Raw genomic sequence first — 14,659 nt, 5'->3', positions numbered from 1 at the left:
TAATGAAGTCCCTCCGGCTCCTAAAGAGTCCTCAGCCAGTGAGGGCGCTGATCAGAAAATGAGGTTTGTTTTTTCTCAGTTTTAGACCAGACGCTATCTCCTTTTCATTGGTCGTTTAATGACACACATAAGCTGTTTTTTCTGCAATTGGCCAGCCAGACTGATGCAATTGTAGTTTACTTCTAAGCAATGTTTTATTCCTTTCTGTGTATTTTTAATGGGTGATTCTATTTTCTTTTTTCTCAACCTATCACGGTTGTGTTCTTAAATTGTTAACTGTTTATCTTCTGCTAAATCCAAATGACTTTTAAGAATCTGACGTTGTATTTTGGAGGTCAGATTTCCCATAAAAGCTTGCAAAGGTGTCTTAAGATTTTATTTCAGACTAATTTTCTGGTAGGTATTCAGTTTTAGCACATACCATACTTTTAATTTGGTTCTCTTTCATTTTTTATCTGTGTGAGTAACATTAACTTTTGTCTCTAGCTCTTTTAAGGAAGAAAAAGATATAAAGCCAATCATTAAAGATGAAAAAGGTATGGTTTAACTTACAGGGCACGGAGCCCCAGTGGGTCCCTTATTTGGGGAGGGAGGGGCCTGCAAGCACCCACATTTGGGATCTGGTTAATTGGTTTGATTGAGGATTACCGGAAGTTCCACCTAACAGTTACCTCGGGAGACTGGACTTCCGTGTTGCTGAGCCTCCGAGGCTGCTCCCTCTCTTGTGGGTGTCATTTAATGAGTGTGTGAAAGTCCTGTTCTGCCCATTGTAATAACGGAACGAGATTGTAGAAACTGCCGTCTTGGTTGGGAATTGGGCATCAGGATTCGTCTCCGTTCGTAAGTGACTGGAGCTGATGATTCCTTAGGGAAACTGTTTCTGCGGTCCGTATCTTTGGCCTCCCGGGTGTCAGCAGCAATTAAATTCTTAACCGAGAAGAGTAGAAATGGGATGCGGCTGGGGTTTGAGAGAGGGCTGCGTCCTGAGGCACGAGGTGCTCCCCGAGAGGCCTGGAGGCGAAGCCTCACCCGATCCCTCCTGCCCCAGGTCGTCCCGGCAGCAGCTCTGGCAGGAACCTGTGGGTCAGCGGACTGTCCTCCACGACTCGCGCCACGGATCTGAAGAATCTGTTCAACAAGTATGGGAAGGTGCGTGCTCCCTGACGGGCCTGCCGCAGCCTCTGTTTGGCATTGAAAAATAAACTTGGGAGTTTGGGGAGTTCTTTTTTCTATTGTTAATCTGGTCGATGGTCTTTTCTGTTTTGGAGGCTCGTGTACGTATACGTACATGCACACGTCCATATGTACGAAGAGTGAAACTGCAAGGGAGAAAAGGCCCCCCTGGTTTGGTAGCGGCCTTTCCCCCCCGGGGGTGGGGGGAGGGGGGAACAGCCAACTGGCGGCTCAGCGCGTCACCGCAAACGTGCGTAAGCGGCTGCAGACTGAACACTCCTGTGGTTCGTTCTGACTTCTCTTAAAGAACCTGCTGCGTTTTTGGCCCGTGTAAAACTTACAAGCTGGCGTGTTGGGTTTTTTTCCTGAACAGTAAGTGAAGAGTTAACTTTAAATAGTCCAGCATTTTTAAACACGTAGTTCAAGAACTGGAACACGATGGTGGTTTAAAAATAAATCAACTAATACGCTGTCCACAGGGGCAGGAAGAAAATAGTACAGTTCAGAAGCCTTCCAAAGACTTGAGGATGTTTAAAACACCCCATTGTCCTGGAATTAGATAGCGAAGCGTCTCATTTTAGGGCAGGGGCCTACCCTGGTCTTGTGGGTGCCTGTGGGGAGTGGCCCTCCAAGAGGGGGCGGGTGTGGAGAAGCCGCCGGGGACCCAGGCAGAGCCTCGCAGACGTGGGTGCCCGCGGCACGCCTTCGCTCGGGTCTGTGTCTGATGAGTCGGCAAGTGTGCCGGTGACTTAGGTGGACGGGATCCAGAAGCAGTGTTTGTAAGATGAATTTCTCTTCACAGTGAATGTTTCAGAAGGGCTTAAAATTGTGAAGCTATAGCCTGTTCATCAGTTACTTTCTTGAATTAGGCACCAATTGTGATTCGCAGCAGCAGTTGTAAGGTTGCTGTCCTCCTAGACCTTGCAGTCTGTGAAGAAACCGTGTAAGCAGTCAATGCAGTCAACGCGACAGGGGCGCCGGGGGGCTTCAGCTCAGGTCGTGGTCTCACAGCGTGTGAGCTCGAGCCCCGCATCGGGCTCTCTGCTGTTGGCACAGAACCGGTTTCAGATCCTGGTGTCTGCTTCTCTCTGCCCCTCTCCTGCTTGCCGTCTGTCTCCGTCTCTCTGTCTCTCTCAAAAATAAACATTGAAAGAAAAGTAAATACAAACACCCGAGGGGTTTATTAGGGAAGGCACAGCAGGCCTTCAGCGTTTGGGGGAGACGCCAGATTTAGTTGTGGGTGGGCACTCAGTGCACCTTGCTGAATAAGTGCTACTTACGTGAAGCCCGAGTGATTCATGAGTTGGCCTTGCCCGTGGTCTTGGCTGTGGGCGAGAGCTGTGGCACAAGTCTGTATGTGGGATGAACTAATCACAGGCTGCTGTGGGGGCAGAGGGCAAGGCCAGGTGAGGGGGTCTTGGATTCTGCGCTCTTGTCATCAGAAGTGATGTCCTTGCAAGGGTAATTAGTTTGGTGGGGAGGTCACATGACCCCACAGTTGGCTCAGCTCCTTGACCTTGAGAGTGAAGAATGGGAACTTCACCTCTGAGAGAAGTGACATCTGTGTCCCCTTCAGGAAAGCCCATCCCCTTTGGCCCCATGTGAGTTGCTCTGGACAGAAGGGGGCTCTCCTGGCCTCGGAGAGCAGGGCTGCACCACACCTGCGGGCGGGAACACAGCCTCCAGGGTCTGCTGGGAGCCAGAGATGCCGGAGCAGCCCCCCACCCCACCCCCATCGTCAGTGCCCATGCGGGGACCCTGAGTCCAGAGAGAGGAGAGGGCTTGCTCACACTGACCTGACCCAGGGCTGTTGCGTGCTGCCCCGAGCGTGGCTCTCCCCTCGGCTCCAGCACGTTGTGCGGGAGCTTCGGCCTGGAGCCTGGGCACTCCCAGAGTCAAGTTTAAGTCTGCTCTGGCTTTGTGTGTTTGATCCGTTTCTTGGCTTCCTTCTCTTTATTTGCTGCCTTTTGAGTTGAGTGTTTTTTATGATTTGTCACTCCCTAGCTGTAACTAGTGTTCCCATGGTTGGGTTTCTGGGGCTTGTAAAATTCGGTTGCTTTATTTGAGTTTTTCCTTGTGTCTTGATGTGGGCATCTTTCACAGTGAGCTTTATTCTTCGCTGCTTTTGCTGCATCCCGTCATTTGTGTGTGTTATATTTACTTTTCATATGTCTCAAGGTATTTTTTTATTTGAACCCGATTTCTTTTTTCACTGTTGGTTGAACTAGAACATTTTTCTCTGGTGGCCGCATTTAGGAATTTTATTAAATTCTATTTAAATTCTATTAAAGGCTCAGCTTGGGGCGCCTGGTGACTCAATCAGTTAAGCATCTACCTCTTGATTTCAGTTCAGGTCACGATCTCGTGGTTCATGTGATCAAGCCCCACGTTGGTCTTTGTGCTGACAGTAAGAAGTCTGCTTAGGATTCTCTCTCCCTCTCCTGTGCATAACCCCCCCCCCCCGCCCATTCCTCTCAAAATAAATAAATAAACTTAGAACAAAACAAAAAAAAAGACTCAATGGAGCACAGTGTATCCTTCAGTGATACTCCATTTCCTGGGAGGCGAGCCAGCCTTGTAACAGTGCACCGCTGTCATGGTCTGTGTTCTGTTTTATGAACAACGCAGTTCAGTTCATTATTGGCCTGTTTGTGTGTATAAATACTGCTTTATGCCTACACCTTAAAGAGATATATAAATAAGAAAAATTGGGTTTTTTAATTGCCTACCTGTTTATCTTTTGGGGTACTCTTTATTCCCTTTTGTTGACATCTGAGTTCCCACTGGGTATTATTTTACTCCATCTTTAAACCCTTCTTAAGGTACAGGCTGGCCAGCGATCAATTCCTGCTGCTCTTGTGTGTCTGGGAATGGCATTCTTTTGCTTCCGTTTTGAAAGCTGTGTTCGCTGGATGCCAGATTCCAGATTGGTTGGGTTTTCTTTCCAGTCAGCAGTGCTGCCCCCTTCCTTCTGGCTCATGTCGTCTGACCTGTGGCTGTGGTCTCACCACCCTTCCATAGCGGGCCTGGGTGTCTTTTTCCTCTGGCTTACCTGTAAGCGTCTCTTGATCTCTGGCTTGGAGGGATTCACTGCCGCAAATGTGCTGGAGTTTCGTCCACCAAGTTTCGCCTGTGCTTCTTGCCTTTGACAACCCATGCGCTGCCCTAAAGCCCACTGTTGCTCTGGTTGGTTTTGGCATTTGTTTTGCCTCCATTTTATTTCAGGTAGCTTCTCTTGCTGTGTCTTCAAGCTCTCTTACCTTTTTCTCTGCAAGGTCTGTTGTCCATCCTCTATAATGTATTATCTAGTGCCAGAATTCCGGGTTGGGTATTTTCAAATACCTTCTGTGTGTTTACCCAGCATGCTGAGTGGTTTCTCCCGCTTCTTGAAGGTTTAGGATATAGCTAAACCTAATTTTAATATCATTGTGCACTAATTCTATTACTAGAGTCAGTTCTGAGTCTTTCTCTATTGGTTGGTTTGCTTTCTTCTCTTCGTTAGAGTCCTTTTTTGCTTCTGGGCTTGCCTGGTAATTTTTGATCGGACGTCAGACATCGTGATTTACATGCATTCTAGTTCTAGTTGTTGGTGTGTCCCCGTGAATGTTCTTGAGCTTCTGCTTGTTCCTCAGATTTGCTGTCTGGCTTTGTTAGAGCAGGTTTGTTAGGTTAGTCCGGCTCCTGGGGCAGCACGCTTCTGCATTCTCGCCTAATGCCCCATGGATTGCGAGCTTTTCCATTCTAGCTGTTGGGTTCAGTGTGGAAAACGTGACTCATTGGAGGCCCTGAGCGATCCCCGCGGACCGCGTGCTCTGCTCTCACGGGTGGCTCTCTCCATAGCCTCCCATAGGCTCCTCGCATGTGCGGCTGTCTCTGGGCAGCCTCTTCGGTACTGAGTTCTCGCTGCCTTGATTTCTTCTGACATTGACTTGTGCTCAGCTCCAGGATGCCGCCGCTCCCTGCCCCCCTTTCCCGGCCCTCCTCTCCGGGTCCTGGCCTGGGGCGTCTAGGAAGTGAGCCGAGCAACCAGCCGGCGTGGCTTGGGCGTGTCGCCTCTTGCCGAGCTCCATCCCATGCGGCCTGCAAACCCTTGTTGCCCACTTTTCCTCCAGTTTTCTAGTTGGAGGCGGCAGGAGGGTAAATACTTGGTATGCCAGCCTGTCTGGAAGTTGAAATCCAGTTGGAGAAAATGATCCAAGTGGAAAGGACTTTTGGTTAATTACTGAGTTGTGGTTGGTGAAGTTTAAATGTCTTTAGCTTTCCCTGTTTGTTTTGTGCCCCTCTGAGGGCCGCTCTTGTATTGAAAGCAATTGTATTTTCATAGGATGAATTAGAACCACTTGGGTAACTAGTCATGGAGAACTACTGATCTTTGGAGAAGTAAACACTAGCGGAAGTACTTCTGGTGATCAGTTAACCGCTCAGCAGTTTTGACCGATTGTGTGGTGATCTGTACGGGAGAATAAGCGTGCCCTTTCTCGTGAAGGTTGTCGGGGCCAAAGTGGTGACCAACGCCCGCAGTCCTGGAGCTCGGTGCTATGGGTTTGTCACCATGTCGACGCCTGACGAGGCCACAAAGTGCATCAGCCATCTGCACAGAACTGAGCTTCACGGAAGAATGATCTCCGTCGAGAAGGTGAGGCCGCCCGCCTGCCGTGGCCCTCGGAGCTGACAAGCAGGAAGGCCTGGACGTGAGCCATTTCTGTCCGTCTTGTGTTTTAGGCCAAAAATGAACCGGCTGGGAAAAAGCTGTCCGACAGAAAAGAATGTGAAGTGAAGAAGGAAAAAGTATCTAGTGTTGACAGACATCATCCCGTGGAGATCAAAATTGAAAAGTAAAGTGATTTAAAACCTTTCTTGGGGCATCTGGGGGGCTCAGGCGGTCGGGCGTCTGACTCTTGGTCTTAGCTCCGGTCTTGATCTCACGGTTGTGAGCTGAAGCCCTGCATTGGGCTCTGCACTGGGCGTGAAGCTCACCTAGCAAAAACAGTTAAGACTTTTCTCTTAACCGTTCTCTTGGGAGTGTTTGGGAAGAGGGCAGGTGGCGGCCACAGGGTCGACCCCTCTCCCCGCTGCCTCGCCAGCTGCTCACGGAAGCATCCAGTTTGTACATCTTGCTGCCACTTGAGTGTTCTCTTTCAGTAGAGTTGTCAAGTGAAGTAACACAGAACTCCAAAACGTGTGTTCAGAGGATCCTTGATAAGCATTTGTGTCCAAACCAGTTGGTAGTCTGTTGGGGAAAAAACAACAGAAAATGGAAGAAGAATGATTCTGTAATTTTTTAAATTTGGTTATTTTGAGAAACAGAGACTGCGCCAGTGGGGGAGGGGCAGAGAGAGGGAGAGAGAGAATCCCAAGCAGGCCCCGCAATGCCAGTGCAGAGCCTGATGCCACCCTTGAACCCACGAAGCCTTGAGGTCATAACCTGAGCCGAAACTAAGAGTTGGACACTTAACTGACTGAGCCACCCAGGCAGCCCGAAAGAATGAGAATTTTATTTCACTTCTAATGATCAGGGTCCTCGCACAGCCTCTCAGACCTGGAATCGTTTTCTGATCCAGATCCTGGTGTTCGTTTGGTTCTTGCTTTTATCACAACCACTTTTAAAAAACATAGCATCATCCAAAGGAATGTACCCTGATCTAATAGCAAAAAGAAAAGCTTCAAACTGGTAGGTTGTACGGCGCCTAACAGTCGTCGGATATTACCGAGCGTCCCTCAAAAACATCAGGGACCTCTGGGAGCCTGCGAGTTCACTGTGGCACCCTCCTGGGTACCTTGGCCCAGACGTTTGGGAACTGTGGGCCTGAGACACCTTCTATAAAGATGGTGATTTATGTCTCTGACCCAGACGAAAGCAGGGTCAGATGGGTCATTCAGAGTAGGCATTGCTTGCTTATAAATTTTCGCAAAGTCCTAGGTTTGTCTCCTGGAGAAGGTAGGTTTTGGTGATGGTGGTACAGTTCTCAGTGCTGGGCATGGTCTATTCATATTGTCTGTGCAACCTACTTGCACACCCAGGGCCACTCCCGATGCAAAGGCTGAAGCTGTTGATGAGAACCTGTCCGTCTCAGTGATTCAGTTTTGCCTTTGTTTTTTATGATTAGAACATTTATCGTTGAGTGGATATGTGGATTCATTAATACTTCAAGGTTCAACTTCGTTTTTAACGGGTTAATTGCCAGTCTTCATTCTAAATTAGGATCTGTAAGCCCGTGAGTACTGGGGGTCAGAGTAGCCTCCGTGTATTTACAAGCAAGACCAGCACTTCTGTGAGCAGCTTCTCCAAAGAGACATGTTCTGTCCGCAGTTCTAAACCCGTATTTGTCAAATGTCAGTAGCTGTTCAGAATTCTCGGGACTCTTGGTGTTTGGGAATCCGTTTCGTTCATTGACTTCCTGACCACCTGGTGAGATGTGTCTGGACGAGAGGAAGGAACGGCCACAAGCTAACCTGCATGGGGGGGGGGTCGCGTGGGCCCCGGGCCCCGGGAAGACTGCGGTGTCACAGAGGGAGTGGGCTCCAGGTCGGGCACTGCCCAGTCGAGGAGCGCACAGCCCGGCCAGGGAGGGACAGGGCCAGGGTTTGGGCCTGGCCGGCGCCCCCGCACGGCGACGCTAACCAGGCACTGAACTTGGGGTGCTCGCACCAAACTGCCTTCAGTGATTTGACCAGGAGGTCGAGGAAGTCGGAGTATGATTTGAGCGGATCTTTTTCTTCCAGGAAGCACCTTCATTAACCTTTCCTTTCATTTTAAGACGTTCTAGGTTTGGTAGGCAGCGTAAGCGCAGGAGAAACTCCCGGAGAAGCGGCTGGGCTCCGCCGGCTCGGGTGGGCAGGGCGCTGGGCGTGATCCGCTTCTGGGCAGCACGCGCGTGGCCAGCACAAGCCCGCCGCCCGAGGCGGCCCCCGCTTCGTGGCCCTCCAGCCTTTTTGCGTCCGAATACGTTTGTATTTTAGAAAGTTCTTTTTTTAACTTGTGTTAACCGAGGAGGTGCCGCGTGAGTGCAGGACGAGTGGGAGGGGCTCCTTGGAGAGAGAAGGCACCACCTCAGGATAGCGAGTGACGCGCGCCACGTGTGATTCGTCGTGGCTTTATTTGTAGTCACGTCTCCAGAAGCGATCTCCGTCCCTGTCAGAAGGGAAGGGACATGGACTGCGTGGCCGTGGATCTGTGGGCAGTGCCCGGCACAGACCTGAGGGAGACGTGCCGTGCTGCCATGCTCTGGTGCCGTCCCGGGGGTGCCAGGCTGTGGGGCAGGACAGGCAGTGGGGCCCACCGGTTGTCAGGAGAGGGCCTGTGGTGGCCGTCACAGGGACGTTCACTGAGTAAGTTGACAGCGGACAGAGTTTGGGGTTTAGGCTTTGTTGGTTTTAGCGAAACTAATATGCTAAAAAAAAACTGGTTCTCTTTTTAATCTTATTTTTTAACATTGTTTTTGAGAGAGAGAAACAGTGTGAGCAGGGGAGGAGCAGAGAGAGAGGGAGACACAGAACCTGAGCTGTCAGCACAGGGCCTGTCATAGGGCTGAACCCACAAACCATGAGACCATGACCTGAGCAGAGGTGGGACGCCTAACCGAGCCGCCCGGGCGCCCCACAAAGCAGGTCTTGATTCTGCTACACTCCATCAATCGTGTGTGTTTACATTTAAGATTTTTTTAATAAGGGCACCTTGAGTGGGTTGAGGGTTGGACTTTTTTTTTTTTTTTTTTTTTTGGTAAGTTCATTTTGAGCAAGATTGTGAGCAGGGGAGGGACAGAGAGAGAGAGAGAGAGAGGGAGAGACAGAATCCCAAGTAGGCTCCTCACTAAGCCTGGAGCCTGCTTTAGATGCTAACGAGTGCTCGCTCGCTCTCTCAGCCCCTCTCCCCAGTTCACACACTTAAGCTCGCTTGCTTGCTTGCCTGCTCCCTCTCAAAAATAAAAATACGAAAATTAAAAAATTTAAATGAGGTTTTTCTCACAGTGAATAAAATTAAAAGATGACGTGCGGGGAAATTGAGGCGGGAGTAAGAGTGAGCGGCTGAGCCCAGCCTGGGCTGTAGGGGAGCGGCAGTGTGGGGAGCCCTGGCTAGGGACCCCAGGGGGCCTGGCTCTCCCGTCCTGGACCCCGCCCGGCACACGGCGGGCATTTAGTATGTGAGGCTTCACCACCCGGCACGGCAGCCGAGTCTGGTGGCGGCAGGGACGTCTCTCACTGCTGGAGCAAAGCTGCCTTCGGGCTGAGATGGCGCAGCGGGTTGTGCCCCAGCCGGGCGGTAGCCTGCCGTGTGCCCGCTGCGGCACGTGGCCGCCCCCTCCCGCCCTCATCTCAGGGCTCCGTTCTGTTTTATTTTTTGAAATTTTTCTTAATGTTTATTATTTAGAGAGAGACCAAGTATGAGCAGGGCAGGGGCCGAGAGGGGAGACAGAACCTGAAGCACAGAGCCCAAAGTGGAGCTCGAACACTAGAGATCATGACCTGAGGGACACTCAACCGCCTGAGCCGCCAGCGCCCCTCTACTCTATTTTATACTGTATTTACTTGGAAAAATTGTTTTCTTCCACGCACGGTGAAACACTCGAAGATAGTTTTTAATGTGCGTTCGTATGCAGTTGCGGGGTTTCTCGTGTGTGTGCCCGCGTGCCGGTCTCCCAGCCCCGTGCGCCGAGCAGGTGGGACAAAGTGCCACCAGCCCTCAGTTCGGTCCTCTGGTTCTAGCTGCGGCAGGGACCCCCGGAGGGGGAGAAGGGCTCTGTCCCCCAAGGCGACATCCTCACCCACAGTCTCCGAGAGCTGTGCGGACTTGTGCGCTGCCGCGGGGGTCCTGGGGACTCACATGTGATAACTGCGTTTCTAAACAGAACTGTGATCAAGAAGGAAGAGAAGATGGAGAAAAAGGAGGAAAAAAAGCTCGAAGACATAAAGAAGGAAGAAAAGGATGAGGAGGAGCCAAAACCAGGACCTGCGAATCGGTCCAGAGTCACCAAATCCGGTGAGCAGGGCCTGGTGGGTGCAGGGGCTGTCATGGATCGAGCGAGGGCGGTGTGCCGCTGGGGGCCCGCGGGTTCTGTCGACAGGCAGCTGTGACGGTGACGCGGCCCGAAGGAGTGTCTGGTGCCGTCACACACCTGGGGTCTCTGCCCGGAGACTTGCGCTCGCGGGCGGCTCAGCGACTGCGCCTCGTGCCCTCCGGGCGTCTTTCGGCAGAATCGCGCTCAGATGTGCGCGGAGACGTCCTGGTTCCTATAAGGGACACGGCGAGTTTGGCAGGCGCGCGGTCGGGCTTCTCCTGCGCGTGCGTTACAGCCGGAGAGCGGAACAGCCAGAAAGTGCGGACCTCAGAACGTCTGCGTCCTTTGACGCAGTTGTACTTAGAGCGTGTCGCCTCTTGGCATTTCGTGAAAGTTCCTTGTGTTCCGCGCCTTCAGATTTGCATGAGGCTCCGTGGAATGTTTTCTGGAAAAAATAAAACCAATTCTCTCCCCGCGCCTTCCCCCCTTCCCCCCCAATGAAACAAACAAAACTTAGCCATCTGGAGCATTGGAACTGGGTACAGCGCATTACAAATTAGATCTTCAGCATTTGGTGTAATTTGCTGGCGGTCTCGTGAGGAACGTGTTTTTAAAGTGCTCCTCAAGTATTGCAGATCTCCCCACCTCGGCGGTGGCCCTGGGGCTGGGCGCCGCTTATTGTGTTGTTGAGGGAAGGCTGTTTGGAGGCTTCGCTGCTGTGGCTGAGTGACGGGAAGCCCAGCCATCCGATTACTAACACGAGGGCCTGAATTCTGCTGAGCGTTCCAGGATGTGGAGGAGGAATAAAAGTCAAAATTGGTTACCCAGGAGCCGCCAGCATTTAGCGCGAGGGTAAAGGCAGCCTGTGGGTTGGAAGCGTGTGCGCTGCAGAGCGCACCTGGGCTTCGACTTAGGTTCCGAGACGTGAGGGAGTCCCAGCCGCTGCGTGCCAGGTGAGCGGAGGCCGCCGAGGCCCGCCAGCTGCCGCGTGTGGGTGGCGCCTGCTTCGTGTCAGAGCCAGGACGAGCAGGGGCGCCGGGCCCAGAGGTGCGCGTCAGTCCCTCGAGGGCCCGCAGGACCCCCAGTCTGCCCGCCTGCTGCCTTGCAAGTGGGGGCATCAGCAGGCTTCATAGACGGCTTTTTTTTTTTCTGAAGGAAGCAGAGGAATGGAACGGACCGTCGTGATGGATAAATCGAAAGGCGAGCCTGTCATTAGCGTGAAAACCACAAGCAGGTCCAAAGAGAGAGTAAGTACCGCCTCCCGTCCCCGGTCCACGGGATGGGAGCGAGGGTGGTTAGCGGCCGCCGTCACGGTCGTAGGAGTTCTCGCTGCGCCCCGACGGCTGCCATTAGCCACTGGACGGAACGGACCGACGCAGAGTAAGGTTCCACAGCTTGTTTCAAAACAACACTGAATGCTTTCACTTCCCATGTTGTGTAGAGCCTTCGAGGAGTCCTCGTCAGGTCACACCATCCTCTAGAAGGAGAACTGATTCCCAGAAAGCCGACCCCTGGGTCGAGGGGCAGGACCCGGGCTGCTCGAGTCAGAGCACAGGTTGCACTCTTTGGTTAACCTAGTGGGAGCTGACTCCTCTCTTGAGGCAATTGCGTCATCAGTGACATTAACGGAAAGAAAAGGGTCCGCTGGAAAACGACCTGCACTGTCAGAGAGCGGAGCCGGACAAGCTAGTGACTCCCGTTTTTTCCCCTCGGAAAAACAACCCCCTGCTTCCCGGCCGAGGGTTCTGGCCGAGCCGTTCACGAGGAGGGCCGGCCTCTTCTGCCGGACGCCGAGCTAGCAGTATCGTCTGGGGGCTTCGTGGTGCTGAGGCACAGTTTGGAAATGAACGTTTGGTTTCCCTAATACATCCCTTCCTGGTGTCATTTTCCTTTAGGGCTACGTGAAAACCACAAAGACACTAAAATAGAAAATCTAAAGAGAGCCTAGATAAACCGTAATCTCACCACCTAACTAACTCTGAGATCAAAAATAAATAGTAACATACGCATGATGAGAACATTCGGATAGTATAGGAGCGTGACAGTGTAAGTAGGACAGAAGCCTCTTGCTTTCCCGGGGACTCCTCACACTTCCTTTTCTTCTTGAGAAAGGGGGGGGGAGGGGCAGAGAATCTCACGCTGGCCCTGCGCTCAGCACAGCGCCCGATGCCAGGCTCCATCTTGGAACTGAGAGGAAGTCGGGAGTCGGACACGCACCGGCTAAGCACCGGCGTGTACACTGGATTTTGAAATCATTGTAGCTTCACAGGAAGTTGCAGAAATAGTACAGCGGTCCTGTGTGCCCTTCCCCCAGTGGTGTCCTTTTGTGTCCCTGTGGCACAGTACTGAAGCCAGAGTGGGGACATGGGTACGTGCGTGGTGCCGGGACTTTCCTGCTCCTTGTGTGGACTCCCATGAGCACCACTAGGGCATGGGACTAGCCCATCGCCAGAGATCTGCTGCCTGTCAGGCCTAGCCCGCCGGCCCGCCCCGCCCCCAGCCCTGGGAAAGCTGGGTGTCTGTTCCCTCCCTAGAATGTTCTGAGTGTGCACACACGGGATCGTGCAGCATGTGAGCACGGCGTGACGCCCTTGAGAGCCACCCAGGGTACACTGGTGTCCTTGCTCTTCTCTTTTCGGAGCTGTGTTTACGGCCGCGCCATGACCGTTTCAGCCAGGGCCTTGGTTTCAGACGCTTGGTCGTCTCTCGTCCCCTGCCAAGAACTCCTATGGCGGATGTTTGTGCGCACACCCTTTGGCAGACAGGATTTCTAGGTGCAGAGGGGCACGGACGTCATTCTTCGTGATGGGTGTTAGCAAAGTGGCCTTCCGGAAGCCAGCAGGACACAATGCAGTCAATGGCTGCGCCCGGTGCCCTGGCTGCTTGTAGGTTGGAGGGGTGAGCCCAGGGCTCAGGGTCAGACCAGGTGCCGTTCCGGCCTCTGCACAAGGCCGCCCTCGCCTGGTCACTCTGGGTATCTTCAGCACCTGTGATCAGACTCGGGTCACCTTGCCTGTCATCTGGGCGAAGGGGGGCATCGTGGTGTTTTGGGTTGTGGTCTTTCTTAGAGGAGATTGTCCTCTTTCTATGTGTCCCCCCCCCTTGTTTTGTTTTTTGATTTTATGTTTTGTAAAATTTATGTTCAGAATTTCTGCCTGTCTTTCGGGTTGCTCCCCCACTACTCCCACCACGCACGAGGTAATTAAGAGAATAAGCCAAGGAAATTGCTTTCAAATGTCTCCCAGGCCCCCCTGCGTCCCACGCTGTAAAGCTTCCTGGGAGGGAGATGGTGGCCGGCGTGGGTGTCCTAGCCCCTGCGCGGTTCACGTTCCGGGCCCTCTCCCGGAAATGAGAGTGGCGCGGAAGCTGCCCGTAAATATGCCGGAGCTGAGTAGGAGTGCGCTTCCACGGGAAAGCAGCCTCGGCCTGCTGTGCTCGAAGGCCGCCTGCTGAGGCCCCAACCAGCGGCTCAGGAGTGTGGCCCGTCATGCAGCTGTGCGTGCAGCGTGCCTGCCGCCCCGCCAGGCCTTGTCCTAGACCACCGCGTCCTGGGCTCTGCTGCGCTGGGAACTCTGCCTCTAGGTCTTGTGGGGTTTCGTCCCCCTCCCCCTTCCCCGATGCCCTTTGTCGGCAGCGTGTGAGAGCGGCGCTCTGGAGCAGGCAGCGTCTCGGCTGTGGGCGAACCGAGCTGCCCGCTGGGCCTTCCTGGAAACCATGTGGGACAGAAGAGATATGCCACTGGAACTTTCACTCTGCGTTTGTTGCATTTTCCTGACCTTAACAAACTGATTTTGGTAAACAGAGCTCCAAGAGTCAGGATCGCAAATCGGAAAGCAAGGAGAAGAGAGACATCTTGTCATTTGATAAAATCAAAGAGCAAAGGGAGCGTGAGCGCCAGAGGCAGCGGGAACGGGAGATCCGAGAGACGGAGAGGCGGCGGTGAGTAGGGCCTGGTGGGCTGGCGGGTCGCTGGTCCCCCCACCCAGGGGCACTCCGCCTTTCTCCCCGAGCGAGTCTCCTGCCAGCCCAGGCTCGGCGACTGCCTCGTGTTTCCCCAGAGACAGAAGGGTCAGGGTCGCGAGGGGTGGCCGTCGGCCTCGACAGGACGGTCATCAGCACTGGTGTCTGGCCGGCAGCACCTCCCATGGCCCCACGGCGCCCAGCCGCACATGTGAGTGCGTGCACATGTGGCTTGGGTGCGAGTGGTCCAGTGTTTGAGGCCTCGGTCCTCACCGCTGAACCCCACGTAAAGAAGACCGAAGATGCAGCCAGGCGACGGGGTGCTTCTGTCGGAGCTGTTACTCTGAAGAGTGGCATATTCAGGCGGCCTCGGTCCATGAGACATCCTTCGCCACGCACACCTTTTTTCGTTAAGGGGATGGTTTCCAGAAGTAGGCCTTTCGTTCCCAGTTTCGCCTTCTGCCATTTTCCGTCCAGAGGTCCCTTGTCATTTTCCCTCATGCGCTGCTCAGCAGAACAAAAGCCTTACG

At 53.1% G+C, this 14,659-nt stretch overlaps 1 protein-coding gene across 1 annotated transcript in view; it reads left to right on the top strand.

Annotated features, from left to right (window-relative positions):
* Positions 1-14,659, top strand: part of SAFB2 (scaffold attachment factor B2) — a 30,202-nt gene that overhangs the window by 9,932 nt on the left and 5,611 nt on the right. The window contains 8 exon segments of the mRNA XM_029916456.1: positions 2-63; positions 487-536; positions 1,049-1,149; positions 5,660-5,809; positions 5,896-6,008; positions 10,020-10,150; positions 11,325-11,416; positions 13,972-14,235. Coding sequence (XP_029772316.1) covers positions 2-63; positions 487-536; positions 1,049-1,149; positions 5,660-5,809; positions 5,896-6,008; positions 10,020-10,150; positions 11,325-11,416; positions 13,972-14,235 — 963 coding nt within the window.

Source organism: Suricata suricatta, chromosome 12 (assembly GCF_006229205.1).
Source record: "Suricata suricatta isolate VVHF042 chromosome 12, meerkat_22Aug2017_6uvM2_HiC, whole genome shotgun sequence".
Classification (NCBI taxonomy): domain Eukaryota; kingdom Metazoa; phylum Chordata; class Mammalia; order Carnivora; family Herpestidae; genus Suricata; species Suricata suricatta.
Note: the sequence above shows the minus strand (reverse complement) of the source record. Positions and strands in the feature narration are given on the sequence as shown.